Here is a 16,649-nt window from a genome sequence, read left to right on the forward strand (position 1 = left end):
GATAGTCATTTAATGAGATTTACCTCAGAAAAGACAACAATAATGAGATTTGGAGCCCACATTAACCTATACAGTTTGTGCCGGTGCTGTGAGCTATTTTTGCATTTCGCTTCTTCCAGTACTCTTTAAGACACAAGGAGGCGCTATAATAGTAGTTTATTTGAACAAATCACACATCTAGCTCCATGGTTTCAAATGTTCCTGCCAAATATTAACCATTGTGTATGTTTTTTTGGCATTTAAAATGACTTTTATGTGTTTTCTTTTATTTTTATAATTTAGTTATAAAAGATTTTGTCTCATATGCTTTGACCTTCGTTTAAAGTAGGCTAAACATAACTAAATCAGACACAGGATTTAATTTCGTTCATCCATTCATTACTTTATTTTAAATAAGACTTCTTTTACATTAAACCTAAATATTAAATGTAGGCTACAGCAGGCACTTTTTTTTACATTAAACATGTATTTAATATTTTCAGCGGGTACAGAATGTAAGTCGTATTTACATAGTGTCAGGGAGGCTGGCGACGCGACAGAACTAGAACGCTCCCTCGTTCGTTTGCAGTGTAACGGGACACTCAGATGAGCGGCGTGATGTCACAGGAAACCCGTTACACACTCCTTTGCTGCTTCAGGGGCCTCAACTCATCACCGAGCACATCTCCCAGTACACACTACACACTACGTACTGCCGCAGCGGAAAACAGAGGACCGAGCAAACGAGGTAAGAGCGAGAATTTATCAATATGTGTCAACATGTAGATGTATTCTTACGACGCTTATTTCTCGTTCATGGTTTCTATATAAACTCACTGCGCACGTAAGTAAACTTTACTACATCCTGCTTTTGACATAGTGCTCAGAACTGAAACAGAAAACGTATTTTAATTTATTTCTTTAAGTAATTCATTTCTGTTAATTCTGTACTCGCTGTTAGCCTGATGAGTCACTCTAAATTTGATGATTTGTATTTTTATTTTTGGTTGTTATTGAAGAACCTTTAAAACTTGAAAGGTTGTACCAACTTAGACTGAATTACTTTTTTAGTTAAGAGTCTGACCGTTAATGATCTCAGTTTGACTAGAATGTTTAAGTATTACATTAATAAGTGATCAGAATGATTACATATGCAATGACATTTAAATATTATACACAAATAAAATGGTGAGTTTACGTTACAATATACTAACAGCAGTGATAAACTGATATTATTGATTAATATGTCATATATCTGCCAAATGTTTGGCCATTTTAAGATTATAAGCATTGTACAGAAACTACACATTTTTTAAACTATTATTAATTTAAATATTGTGTAAAATGTGTGTTTATTTACATATGGCAATTATTTGTTTTGTTCAGGATAATGAATCTCTTGGACACTTTATTAAAAACATAACTAAATACTTAAAGCACAAATTTTAAAGAAGACCTTTTTAAAGAAAAGTCTTAAAACTATTTAGATGTGTCGAATGGTTCTGACAATATTATTTTGAATTGTATAATACTTGATTCAGTATTATTGTTATGTAAATATAAATGTTGACTGCTTACACATTTCACACACCCACATGCAAAACCTTCCTTCATGAGAGTCTAGCTATTTAAATTTCTTTAAAACTGACAGAATTATTTAATTGAAATTATAATAGTTATCTTTATGAGTATGCGCATCATTTCCGCTTGATACAACTTTATGCTGTGTCACTTTAAGATAAACGCTTATGAGGGAAGAGTGGAAAATTTTGGTGTTATATCCATGGGTGTTTCCTAAAACGGACATGAGTTAAACTAACTGTCAGTGGGCTTCCTGATTTAATATCTGGAGAGTGGCTTTTTGCGACCAGGCCCAGCAGAGAGAGAGTGACAGGAGAGAAAGGGAGGGAGGGAATAGGTGGGAGGGTTTGGGTATGAGAGAGAGGGGTCTCTGAGAAAGTCACATCTATAAACCACTCCTTTCGTTTCACAGGAAGGGCAAAAAGTTATCATGTTTCAGCCCTCTGTTTTTCCACCAAATGTTGGGGTCATCCAATCATCCAAAATGTCTAGGAAAACACTTTATTTTCACATTCCTATTAGACTGACACCTAAGTGATTTATGCTCACCGCCAACACCAGAATGGCCAGATTTATAGCTGTTTTTCCTCTCTTTAAGTTTCATAGTAGTTTTATGGACTGTTTTTGTATTTCTTTCATCATGTCACTGTCTTATTAATGTAGATTTATTGTAAAATCAGTCATCAGGACAATGTTCAACCGATTAAGAAATGTCATTCATCAAGGCGCACTATTTTCACAGTCTTGAGTTAACGAAGAAAGCACTCTCATTATATTTTATATTACATTTCTTTCTGAACTTTAGTTCTTAAAATATTCAATATTGCTTCTCTGATTAATCTGTTTTATAAAATGACAGGAATTTCGCACAATACAAATGTTTTAGGTCGAATCTGAATAAATCTTGAATGAAGGACTCAGAGTGGATTTGTCAGGGTTTGGAGCTTACTAGATTAAGTTTTTGCATTCCGATAAATGCTGAACCTCCAGAAACATACATTTTTACACTGATGGTGATTTACATTAAAGGAGAAGTTCACTTCTAGAAGAAAAATGTATGGTCAATTTACTTACTTACCCTCTTGTCACCCAAGATGTTCACGTCTTTCTTTCTTCAGTCGTAAAGAAATTATGTTTTTTGAGGAAAGCATTTCAGAACTTCTCTGCATATAGTGGACTTTTATGGTGACCGTGAGTTTGAACTTCCAAAATGCAGTTTAAATGCAGCTTCAAAGGGCTCTAAAGTTTAAACGATCCCAGCCGAGAGTAAAATTTATATACTTTTTTTTTAACCTCAAATGCTCATGCTAGTTCTGTGTAAACTTTGTGTATTCCACTTCAAGACTCGAAAAACTCCAATTCAATTTTCTCCTCCAACTTCAAAATTGTCTTACATCGCTGTTTTACCTTTTTTTTTGTAAAGGGCGTTTGATCATCTTTGCATGTTCACTTTGTAAACACTGGGTCGGTACTTCTGCAGCAATGTAAGACGATTTTTAGGGTTGGAGGAGAAAAGGAGATGGGAGTTTTTCGACATACCCGAAATGTCTTCAAACAAAATACACAGAGTACACGCAGTGCTAGACAAGACAAGCATTTAAGATTAAAAAGTATATAATTTTATTTATTTATTTTTTTAAATAAACCATTGTTTCACTAGATAAGACCTTTCTTGCTTGGCTGAGATGATTTAGAGCCCTGTGAAGCTGCATTTAAACTGCATTTTGGAAGTTTAAACTCGCGGGCGCCATAGAAGTCCATTATATGGAGAGAAATCCTAAAATGTTTTCCTCAAAGTACATAATTTCTTCATGACTGATGAAAGAAAGACATGAACATCTTAGATGACAAGGGGATGAGTAAATTATCTGTAAAGTTTTGTTCTGGAAGTGAACTTCTCCTTTAAGGCAAATATGTTCTGCAAATACTCCTGGCACAAAGTTGGCTAAACTAGAAACAGTTGGACACACACTGGAGGAATGGTGACTGTAATGTAAAGGTTACAACTAATGCAATTGACCCTTCACAAAGAGCTTGATTGACAGGTGATCTGACCAATCATAATGGCGAATCCACCATTATGTCTGACAAACAAATCAGACAGGAGAGTAGATTAACTTCGGGGGACTTAAACTTGAAACATTGTCCCCCAATTTTACAGACAAGGCTGAGCTGTTTTAACGGAAAGGAACTTGCACTGACTGATCTTAAAATATATCTGTGCCTTTGTTTTGTCTCAAGATGTACAACAGTAATGTTTTTTCTGAGGCATGCTTTTAAAAATGACTTAAACGTCCTAAATGAACTATGGCCTAAACTTGACTTAGTCTAAGCCCTGTCTGTGAAACCAGGCCTACGTACACTGACGTCTTTCTGTGATTGAAATAAAATATGTTCTGATGTTCATTCATGTTTTTTTCGGGCTTTATGTCGACGATCAATTGACACGTCATGATCAAATAAGGCAAAACAGTGATCTGTCACGAAACATTATAGAGCCACATAACAGTATTTATTGTTGACATTTTAAAAGCCTAAAGTTTCCTTTTTGCTCCGCAATGTATTTTTCACTGCGTGAGAACATGATCTGTAGTGTGAGAGCGGCATTGTTTGTCGGACATAGCAACAGTAACTAAAGAGGGTGGGTTTTTGCGAAGAGTCAATTGACAGACACAGTTGACTAATGTTTTCAAACACGTTTCCAGAACGCTGTCTGTTGCTATGTTGAGCTGGCTGGGATGTTCAAATCGAGCAATGTAACACATTCCACCAATGTCTTAAAGTTATCTCTGCATATTAGGAGAGAGTAACACTAAAAATTGCACAGAGATGTGTTGTATAGGAGTTATTTTCGGTCCTGGTCCTGAGGGCCCACAGCACAGCACATTTTGTATGTCTTATTTTACAAAATCTGACACAGTGGATACTGTAGAGAGACATTAATGACATTTATTGACCTTGTAACTAAAACATTCCTGGGTTGTGCAGTATTCTGAGTTAGATAAATCTACAGAGTCTGATCTACCAATTCAAACAGAAATAGTTTATGAAGTCTGTCATTTTGCATTGAAATTTCTGGAGGTGTGATTTGTAGCTGTTGTCAGAGATCTCATTCTGGATGGAAAGCTACAGTAGGCATTCAGTGTCCCACCAAAAAAACTTCAGCAACAGTTAAAAATGTATGACAATAATTGTATTTAAATTAGATTACATCTAATCAAGTGTAATTTAAACAAAACATTTCACAAAAATAAGTTTGCTTTACAAAAAATAAGTCAAAAATTCATTATTTTAGGTTGTCAAACTTAATGAAATGGTTACTCTGATTCTTTGCGGTTGTGGTTTCTTGAGGAAAACACATGGCTAAATTGGCAACAAAATGTCAAAACGGGTCAGAAAAAGTGAAGTTAGAAGGAAGCTTTAGAATGGAGTTTTATAATGTGTACACACACACACTTTTGTATAATCAATGTATAATTCATGCAATTGTGGCACTAGTGACGTTATAGTTTATGTAAGTGAAGATAGCAAAATAAAGTAAACTATGACATATTTACCTAAAAATTCTTCATACTGTGGACTACACTCTTAAAAATAAAGGTGCTTCATGATGCCATAGAAGAACCTTTTTTGTTTAAATGGTTCCGTAAAGAACCTTTAACATCTGAAGAACCTTTCTGTTTCAGAAAAGGCTAAAGTGTGGCAAAAGAAGGTTCTTCAGATTATATAAAGGTAAGAAACAGATGGTTCTTTAAAGAAGCTTTGACTGAATGGTTCTTTGTAGAACCAAAAATGGTTCTTCTAATCTATGGCATCACTTGAAGAATCTTTTATAGCACCTTTTTTTTAAGAATATACCAGTAATATTGATAAAAAATTGGGACCAAAATTTTTTTAGACACTTTGACCTGACCATGTATTGCTTTTTTCTTTCATTTTTACACCACAGACTGAACAAAAGTTATTTGACATTATCAAGATGAATTTGTTCTGACACAGTTTAACTCGTCATATTTTATTACCATTTTCTAAACTACTAAGCATTGGTGTCTGAATAAATTTTGGTCTGACTGTATAATACCTTTATCATTATTTATGAAGCAAAATACTGGTATCATTACAGGAGTGCAATTGAAAAATCGTACACAGAAAGTTCTTCAAAAGTCACGATTATTGCCATTTTGCATCGAGAAATATTTCCTATCCAAATGGAAGTTATAAAAAAACCACACGTTCGCTAATTCACTTTGTCTGGACTTCTGGGAAGCATGTTCATTTTTGAGACTAAAGACAAATCCAAATGGATAATTTTCCACATATGAGTCTAGTCATGTGGTTTCGGGTCCCCATCCAAGCAGGAAATGTTTGGAGGCCGAACAAAAGAATCACATGACGTTTCAGCCCCTTGGCCATGGCCATACCGACAGGTATTAATTTAAAAAGGAAATAACAACAGAATCAAGGCAGATGTTAAAGATGTTTTGGAATGCTCTGATAGTTCCACATGGAACACCATAAAAAGAATAAACCGGGGTTGCGTATAATCAAACTGTAGTTCAGGATGTCATAAAACATTAGCATGTAAAAATAGTGAATACTTTTTTGCGAGCAACTTTATTGTGGCTAAAACAGATCTTCCTTTGCTTTGAAACTGATTTATGATGTTATCTATATCAACCGAGCCAAAGCAGCCACGGTGAACCGTGTAATGCAAGTTTAATGATGCCTTCTTGCCTTTTGTGGCGATTACCGGCTTCCCGATGGACTGAACTTTCATGTAAAGCAGGCTTTGATTCTGCCCTCTTTTCCAACTTAACAACAGCGCTGTTACTGCACTCCTGGGAGCGACAATAGGTCGACAGTTCACCTGGCTCCAATGGCTTGTTTTCTTGGAACTGACAATTTACTGTCAGCTTGACAAAAATAACTGTCAGAAATTCTTTAGGGAATTCCCTAATTTCATATTTTCATTTTAGCTCACCTACACTCTTTGTTTTAGCTGAACAATTAACCCGAATCTACTAGTAAAGTGTCTAATCGCTTACTTCTTTGGATGTAAAACAGATTACTCTGTTTGCTTTCAGCGGAAACACTCAGATCATTTGGATACACGAAAGCCAAACAGTGGAACCATGTTTGGATGCTGGATTACCTCATTTCTCTTTCTGTTGGTAACCTCTGAGGTATTTGTTTGTCTTAAATAATTTTATATAAATGTATACACAGATTCATATCATTTTAATGAGTTAACCTGCTGGCTAGCTATTTATTGTTTTGTTTTTTAAGTGTAACAAAACAAACTGATCCATGAAAAGTTTTTAAGTACTCTGCAAAGAATCAGTAATTTTTTTGGAGTGCGTTACATGTGCTCAACTATTATGCAACTCAAAGGTACTGGCGGACAAACAAAGATTTGTTTTCGAAGGTTTATGTATCTGCCATTTCTGTTTTTCGTCATCTAATGTCATTGTTGATCTCTTTTTGTTCAATAGTTTTTTGTGGTGGTCCTCTCAGAGAACAACACTGGAGGTACGGCACAAAAGAACGCCCATGAAATGGACTTCACCCGTCACAATATTTTGACCGCCCAGTTTGAATGTTATCAGAAGATTATGAAAGACACTAATCACAACAGAACAGGTAAGAGGTCCTTGTTTCACAAAGATTCTTGACTATGTGCAATAGCTATAAACTACACCCTGACATTTAGTTTGTGGGAAGTCATGGCAGTTACAGAATTCCTCTGTAAAAGGGAGGTTTATTTTCTGCCCTCAGTCTGAGTCAGTCTCTAACTTGGATGCTCTTAAGAATATTAGGGGATATGATCTGGATATCATTCTGGGACGTACAGGAAGCCTCCTATTTGAACAGATGATTAAATGGAAGCATTCTGTGGGGTGTTTCCTACTACATGCATTTGTTCATCTACAGAAGCCTATCTGGCCTCTGAATTAAGATTCATTGCTGTCTATGAGACACATGTTACAATTGAAGGATGGTGATTAAAGCTTGACAAGGGGAGACGGATGTTCTGTAACTGCTGTTAGAAGCTGTTTGGCAAAGACCCCAAAATTTAGCATCCATTTGCAGCTCACTAGAAAGATAAGATACAACATGTATAGAGTGCAACAGAGTCACCCACATTTTCTGGACATGGTTTTTATTCATTTTTCCCATAGAGATTTAAAAAATAAGTCTTCATTAAAGAGCCACAAACCAACACAGCTAACTAAGGTGATTTACAGCATTGTAAAATTTGAATAAAGCAAAAAAGAATTAGAAAAAAGACAAAGGGACAAGGTTGTGTACTTAAAGGGATAATTCACCCAAAAATGAAAATTCTGTCATTATGCACTCTCATGTTGTTCCAAACCCGTAAGACCGTTGTTCATCTTCGGAACACAAATAAAGATATTTTTGATGAAATCCAAAAGCTTTCTGGCCCTGCATAGACAGCAACACAACTTACAAGGCCCAGAAAGGTAGTAAGGACATCAATAAAATATTGAACGTGTCAGTTTTGTAAGCTTTAGATTTCATCAAAAATATCTTAATTTGTGTTCCGAAGGTCTTACTGGCTGGAAAGCCACCGTTTTATTGACTTTAATGAGAGAAAGAACTATAATATTGAAAATGACAATCAAAATGTGTGTGTGTGTGTGTGTGTGTGTGTGTGTGTGTATACAGTTGAAGTCAGGAGTTTACAGTTTCATACAAAAATCATACAAAATTCATACTAAAATCATACAAAATGCATTTTATTTAGTACTGACCTGAATAAGATATTTAACATAAAAAGACATTTGCATATAGTCCACAAGAAAAAATAAGTTACATTTATAAAAATGACCCCGTTCAAAAGTTTGTGGTTTTTCAGCATTTTTGTGTATTTGAGCCCTTTCCAACAATGACTGGATGATTTTGAGATCCATCTTTTCACACTGAGGACAACTGAGGGACTCATAGCAACTATTACAGAAAGTTCAAACGTTCTCTGATGCTTCAGAAGGAAACATGATGCAGTAAGAGCTGGGAAGTGAAAACTTCTTAAATTTGAAGATCAGGGTAAATTTCACTTATCTTCTGGGAAAGTAAGTGTCTTCTGTAGCTTCTTAAGGGCAATACTAAATGAAAAAAAAAAAAACATGATATTTAGGAAAAATAAGAAAAATGTACACATTTTCATTCTGTTCAAAAGTTTACACCCCTGGCTCTTAATGCATCGTTTTTCTTTCTGGAGCATCAGTGAGCGCTTGAACCTTGTGTGATAGTTGCATATGAGTCTCTCAGTTGTCCTCAGTGTAAAAAGATGGATCTCAAAATCATACAGTAATTTTTTGTAAGGGTTCAAAGTCACAAAAATGCTGAAAAACCACAGAATTTGTGAACTGCGTGAAGTTTTACTGTTCAGGACAAACAAGGGACAAAAAAAAACACAGCTGTGGATCATTCAGGTAACAACGCAGTAATAAGAATCAAGTGTATGAAAACTTTTGAACGGGGTCATTTTTATAAATTGAACTATTATTTTCTCTTGTGAACTATGTGTAAATGTATTTCATGTGAAATCTCGAATTCAGGTCCGTACAATTTAATAAAAAACAACATGCATTTTGTATGATCCCTCCTATTTTGGTCAAATAATTAACATTTTGCAGATTCTGCAAGGTGTATGTAAAATTTTGATTTCTACTGTGCAGATTTTGTAGCCTTCTGTAGCCTTATTTATTGTGCAGCAGTCTTGTCTGAGAAGCTGGCTGCCAAATGTAGACACCAAATACTAAGACCCATTTTACGTGGTCTAAGAAAGACCAAGACTACAAGATTACGATTCCAATTCCTTATGTTATTAATAACTGAAAATAACTGTATTGCAGATGGTTCAATGTGTAAACGGACCTGGGATGGATGGCTGTGCTGGGACGATTTGGAAGCAGGAGTCACTTCAGCCCAGCACTGTCCAGACTACTATAATGATTTTGACACCTCAGGTAAGTCCCACGTTAGATTTATTTTGAATGAAGTTTACTTCATACTTGATATAAAAGTCTGACTAATCCAAATTATGTTTTATCAGAAATGGCGACAAAGATTTGTACTGAAACAGGCCATTGGTTCGTTCACCCAGAGAGTAACAGAACTTGGACAAATTACACAGGCTGTACGCATATGTCTAATGATCACAAAAGGGTGAGGACTATAGTGATCCAATCTGTCTTGGAAATATGGAAAGTTTTGTATATCTAACTTATTTCTTTCTTTTGTTCCTTCCTTTCAGACAGCACTTAATCTCTACTACTTGGCTTTGATTGGTCATGCATTGTCGCTAATATCCTTGTTTACTTCTCTGGGGATATTTTTTTATTTTAAGTAAGTAATGTAAAAAATTTGGATGCCACATCCTATAAACATAACTCTCTTTCCACTCAGTCTAATATAGTTTACTGTTTTCTTTCACTCAGGAGCTTAAGTTGTCAAAGAATAACTCTACACAAGAATCTGTTCTTCTCTTTTGTGCTGAACTCGGTTATAACCATCATCTTTTTCACTTGTGTTGCAAACAACCAAGAAGTAACACAAGCCAACCCAGTAAGTGTACAAAACGAGCAGTGGACTGTCATGTCACCCACATTATATCCAGGGATGTGTATTAAGAAAGTCATATTGATTTCACCTTGATGTTTTTTTTTTTTTCTCCCAGGTGAGTTGCAAAGTGTCTGTGTTTATCCACCATTATCTCCTGGGCTGTAACTACTTCTGGATGTTGTGTGAGGGAATCTACTTGCACACACTCATTGTGGTGGCAGTGTTTGCTGAGAAGCAGCACCTCATGTGGTATTACCTCCTTGGATGGGGTATGTGTTTTTAATCACCTCGCTAAAATGCACCAAAATAAAGCAGCTTTCTGTTTTCTTTTTTATATTTAGTGATTTTATTCTTTTCAAATGTTTTTCAGGCTTCCCATTAATACCTGCATTTATCCATGCAATATCCCGAAGTTATTACTACAATGACAAGTGAGTAAAATCTAATAAGAATTTAAGAGTTCTGAGTGTTTAATGATTCTGGTTCCATAATGATTCCATATACATTTCTTTTGAGGAATTTGAGGATTTCTTTTAACATTTCCTCTCCCGCTAATAAGTGGTCATACAGTAGTTACTTACTAAGCTACTGTAGATAACAGTTTTTTATATGTGACCCTGGACCCAAAACAAGTCATAAGGGTACATTTTTCGAAATTGAAATTTATACATCACCTGAAAGCTGAATAAATAATTTTTTCATCGATGTATGGTTTGTTAGGATAGGATAATATTAGGTCGAGACACATCTATTTGAAAATCTGGAATGTGAGGGTGCAAAAAAATCGAAATATTGAGAATATCGCCTTTAAAATGGTTCAAATTAAGTTTTTAGCAATGCATATTACTAATCAAAAATTAAGTTTTGATATATTTACAGTAGGAAATGTACAAAATGTTTTCATGGAACATGATCTTTACTTAATATACTAATGATTTTTGGCATAAAAGAAAAATCAATAATTTTGACCCATACGTATTATTTTGTATTTATGTATTTTAATGGCGTTCATTTTATGTATTTTTGGCTATTGCTACAAATATACCAGTGCTACTTAAGACCAAGGTCCAAGGTCACATATTTCTGTTATAAAATACTTATTTTTACAGTATCAACCATATTCTTTTCCAAGCACATTTTAATGTTATGTAATATATACACTGTGTTAATATACACTTCCAAAAAGTTTGGAAAAATTAATATTTTTTAAGACATCTTTTGGAAGGCTCCTCTTGTGCTCAAAAGGGCAGCCTGTATTTGGCGAAAAAAACTGTAAAAACTGCAATATTGTGAAATATTATATAATATATTATATTATATATATTATAATAATTATGATCTGGTGCTTCAGATTTATTATTATTAATGTTGAAAACAGTCGTACTGTTTAATGTTTTCTGTAAACTGTGATACACTACCATTCAAAGGTGTTGGGTTATTAAATTAATATTTCAATTAATATTTTAAAAAGGATAAACACATTTTTTTGACAAAGGTGACTAAAATGTTACTTAAAATTTTGCTCATTTGAATTTTTCTTTAAAAAGCTGTTTTTAACATTGGTAATTACTGTTTTTTTTACTGTATTTGTGATTAAATAAATGCAGCCTTGGTGAGCATTAAACATTTCTTTCATTCAACATTAAAAAAATATGAATTATTCCAAACTTTTGACCCTTAATGCATTTTTTTTTTTTTGCTCTCATGTCACATTAAATTCAGACTGCACGAAAAAACATTTTTTGATTATGCTATTGAAAAAAAATCTTAGAGCATTCAAGCAGTTTTAAAAACTGAATTAGTTTTTGATTTCAAATTCATTGTCAAACTTTTTTGTCAGGACACAGGAATACACTGACCAGACAGAGACTCTGTAGAACATCTTATGAAATCATAGCAGTGATGTCACTGAACGTTTAACACAATGTTCATGCATTCATTGGTTCTGCTTTCCGAAAATCTGAACTTTTCTTAACGCTTTTGTCCACAGCTGTTGGATAAGCTCGAACACTTCTCTGCTTTACATTATTCATGGTCCCATCTGTGCAGCCCTGTTGGTAAGTTTGTTTTTTTTCTCTCTCACTATTTCATTTTCTCACACTTTATCTCTGTTGTTTATCTTCTACCCACCCTAGGAAATGTATGTGCATGATCTTGATTTCAAGAAATCAGCTTAGGCTTTGGCAGTTTTAATCAAAGTGCCGTGTTCTCTTTGTTGTTTGTGTTGAGGTCAATTCTGATTAGGAAATGAATTTCAGTGCAGCCCATAAAAAGCATGTAATGAACACATGGTCAGTATCAAATGAATCTTGGACTGACTTCTGCAGTGCTGCAACTGCCAGTTTTAAGCTGATTTTTTGTCATTATTAACATTTATTGTTTAACAGGGATATTTAGACATTCAGAATGGTTGTTGATGACGAATATCCAACCCAGTCTCACAGGAAAACGTAACAATTTTATGAGATATTTAATTTGTATGATGTGGATAAATACAAAATTTACGAATTTTAGGGGGGAAAAAAAGTACGCATTAGAGAGATCATACAAATTCATACAAATGAGTCCATACCAATTTGCAAATGTGTATAATAGTGACAAATCACCATTAGATTGTGTTGAAATATATAACCAATCAATAACCAATTCTCAAATTGTTTGGTTCACCACTTTTTGGTTTTGGAGTACAAGGCTTTTCTTTTTCTCTCTTTTTAGTTGTTCTTTGCTCTGCTTGGTTTTCTTAGGTGAACCTCTTCTTCCTATTAAACATCGTGAGAGTGTTGATCACCAAGCTGAAGGTTACCCACCAGGCTGAATCCAGTTTGTACATGAGGGCCGTCAGGGCCACCTTAATCCTGGTTCCTCTGCTGGGAATTCAGTACTTATTGCTGCCCTACAAACCTGATGGACGGCTCGCCTCCGAGATATTTATGCACACAATGAACATACTTATGCATTACCAGGTAGGTTTTGTTGACAGTAGGAAAGGAATTAATTATCATTTTATTATTTAAACAAATAAAAATGCAAATAAATCACCTTGGACCAAATAAATATTCAAATTCAAATTTTATTTATTTAATTTTATTTTATTTTATTTATGTTTAAAAATGAAGTTAAATATAACAATAAAATAGATAACTAAAAGCTCATTCTTATAGGCAACCTCCATTGAATTGCATAGATCAAACACATTTATCGACATTAAATTACACCATTTTAACCAGCTTGACAAATAAAATAGGAAAAGCAGCTTGTAAATTCTACAAAAATTGTAATGTTGCGTTAAAAGAATATAAATCGTATTGTTATGTATTTGTGATATAATATATATAGTTAGTTTTAACAGAATTTTAAATCATTAATTTAAAAGTTTTTTAAAAAAATCTCATTTGAATCTATTAAATCTACATTTTTTGTTAATTTGAGAAGTGATTTATTTACATATTTATTGTAAATTAATACAATAATAATTTTTTTTTTTCCTTTTTATATTTAATTTAATTGGCACTTCTACTTCTCCATAATTTAATTAATTGGCACTTATGTTCCTCCATACTATACAAATTTGTTTACACTAGAAAAAAATCTGTAACTTTGAAGCTTATAGAAAGAATTTGAAATGTATAAAATTATTTATTCTTTTTTTCCCCACAGGGCCTTTTGGTTGCCACTATATTTTGCTTTTTCAATAGTGAGGTAAGCAATTTTTGTACAATTTCAGTTGAAATTGAAACATACAGTTGAAGTCAAAAGTTTACATACACCTTGCAGAATCTGCAAAATGTCAATTATTTTACCAAAATAAGAGGGATCATACAAAATACATGTTATTTTTTATGTAGTACTGACCTGAATAAGATATTTCACATAAAAGACGCTTACATGTAGGCCACAAGAGAAAATAATAGCTGAATTTATAAAAATTACCCGGTTCAAAAGTTTACATACACTTGATTATCAATACTGTGTTATTACCTGAATGATCCACAGCTGTGTTTTTGTTTAGTGATAGTTGTTTATAAGTCCCTTGTTTATCCTGAACAGATAAACTGCCTGCTGTTCTTCAGAAAAAATCCTTCAGGTCCCACAAATTCTTTGGTTTTTCTGCATTTTTGTGCATTTAAACCCTTTCCAACAATGCCTGTGCGATTTTAAGATTAATCTTTTCACACTGAGGACAACTGAGGGGCTCATATGCAACTATTACAGAAGGTTCAAACGCTCACTGATGCTACAGAGAGAAAAAATGATGCATTAATTATTTAATTTAAAGATCAGGGTAAATTTAACTCATTTTGTCTTCTGGGAAACATGTAAGTATCTTCTGAAGCCTCTGAAGGACAGTTCTAAATGAGTAAAACATGATATTTAGGCAAATATTGTTCTGTTCAAAAGTTTACACCCTGGCTCTTCATGCATTGTTTTTCTTTTTGAAGCATCAGTGAGTGTTTGAACCTTCTGTAATAGTTGCATATGAGTCCCTCAGTTGTCCTCAGTGTGAAAAGAACATGAACAACTATTACTAAACAAAACAACAACAAAAAAAAAACAGATGTGGATCATTCAGATAACAACATAGTATTAAGAATCAAGTGTGTGTAAACTTTTGAACAGGGTTATTTCTTATTCAGGTCAGTACTAAATAAAAAAAAAACATGCATTTTGTATGATCCCTCTTATTCTGGTAAAAGAATGAACAATTTGGAGATTCTGCAAGGTGTATGTAAACTTTTGACCTCAACTGTAAATGTCCATTTTTAATAGCTTAATAGCTCAAAACATAAAGATATTTGTCATTATACTTAATATTGATCTCTGTTTTGTTTGTTTAGGTGCAAGGTGTATTACGAAGGCACTGGAACCAGTATCGCATCCAGTTTGGCAGCACAATTATGAACCCTGACGCCCTGCGTTCTGCATCCTACACGGCCTCCTCCATGACGGAGGTCCATCGATGTTACAGCATCGACGGCCACATGGAGTCTCTAAACGGAAAGAGTTTTCACAATATGGAGGCCACCATTCTCCGATCAGACAATCTGTACATGTGAGAGACTCGAACTCTTTGACCATTGGGAGAGCAGCCTCATGGAGAGGACCACTGACTGAGATGTGTGTGAGAAGAGGCCTACTGGACCTACATCTGGTTACTTTGGACTACAGACACCCAGAAGCCTTTCCTTTTTCCGTAGAGGCATTAGTTATCTCCTGTTTATGGATGCTAACTGGAGAAAATACTGTATTTTATATGGAATACTAAAGTCACGTGAACCTCTTCCACTGTGATTCAGTGGAACATCACACATTGTCTTTCAGTTGGATGTTCTGTGGGTGAAACTACAAACTGAGGATCACACCCTAATGAAGCTTTATACTTTATGGCACTGTGTTGTTTAAGCGAAGGTTGAGCCACATGGATACATCGGATGATGGATTCCACATCTATGGATCTATGGATTATTCTGGCTCAGAGAAGGAATAAACAATGGAAGAGACAAAATCACTCGGATGTGGTTCTAGAAAATACGGATGACCTTGTCCTGCTCTTTTTGTTTGTCCTGTACTTTATCTTGTTATCAGTTATGTGATTAATTTTATGTGAAATTTTATCCACATACAGGGCAATATTGACAATATATTCTATGTATGCAAAAAGTTTTATTGTCTCTTAGGAGTACTGAGTTTTTATATATGTGTGTATATATATATATACTTTGATTAAAGAAACCAAAAACTGAATAGAGTCACTGTCAATATACATCCATTCCACTGCTAAAAGACTAGCAGCTCATGGATCATTTAGGATAAACCAGTCTGGACTAGCATGTAAATTCCTGCTTGTCTTTTCAGCAGGGTTATCTTATTTACTTTTGATTCATCGAATCTTTCTTAAACTAATTTATCTGTAGTTCATATAGGTGAGTCTTGTTGTTCAAGAGCAAGTTACATTAGCACATGTGGGTTTACAGTTTTTGGAGATCTTCAGATCTGCAAACAGGGATGAGGTCTCTATCTGTGTCTCTATGTCTGGAACATACAGATGCGTTTGCCGCTTTTTTTCACTGTTGTGTTTCTTAAAACATTTGATGTGCACATGCTGGATAAATAAACATTCATATTTTGAGACGTAAATGCATTTCTATGTCTGTGTCTTATGCATGTTTGAGTAAATGATGGCAAAATTTTCCTTTTTGGATGAACTAAAAATGAAAAATTCCCCATGCTTTACTCAACCTCAAGTCATCCCAGGTGTATATGACTTTCTTCTTTCAGATGAATACAGTTGTAATTTCCTGGCTCTTCCAAGCTTTATAATGGCAGTGAATGGCTGTTCAGATTCAATAGTCTAATAGAAGTCCAATAAAATGCGTCCATCCATCATAAAACATCCTCTACACAGCTATAGGGTTTAAAAAAGGATTCTGAAGCAATTTGATGCATTTGTGTAAGAAAAATATATCTATTTAAAACTTCATAAGCCACTTTATCATGTATGTGCA

General features: G+C 34.2%; 1 protein-coding gene across 1 annotated transcript; it reads left to right on the forward strand.

Annotated features, from left to right (window-relative positions):
- Window positions 1-655: 655 nt before the first annotated feature.
- On the forward strand, window positions 656-16,281 carry calcrlb (calcitonin receptor-like b). Its single transcript, XM_073851498.1, has 13 exons — window positions 656-727; window positions 6,645-6,743; window positions 7,053-7,200; window positions 9,438-9,551; window positions 9,638-9,750; window positions 9,839-9,930; window positions 10,023-10,149; window positions 10,262-10,415; window positions 10,517-10,577; window positions 12,137-12,203; window positions 12,891-13,109; window positions 13,804-13,845; window positions 14,982-16,281. Exons 2-13 carry the CDS (start codon window positions 6,693-6,695, stop codon window positions 15,198-15,200), a joined length of 1,407 nt encoding a protein of 468 aa, XP_073707599.1. The 5' UTR covers window positions 656-727; window positions 6,645-6,692; the 3' UTR covers window positions 15,201-16,281.
- Window positions 16,282-16,649: the final 368 nt, after the last annotated feature.

The sequence above is a fragment of the Garra rufa genome, chromosome 12 (assembly GCF_049309525.1).
Source record: "Garra rufa chromosome 12, GarRuf1.0, whole genome shotgun sequence".
Classification (NCBI taxonomy): Eukaryota; Metazoa; Chordata; class Actinopteri; order Cypriniformes; family Cyprinidae; genus Garra; species Garra rufa.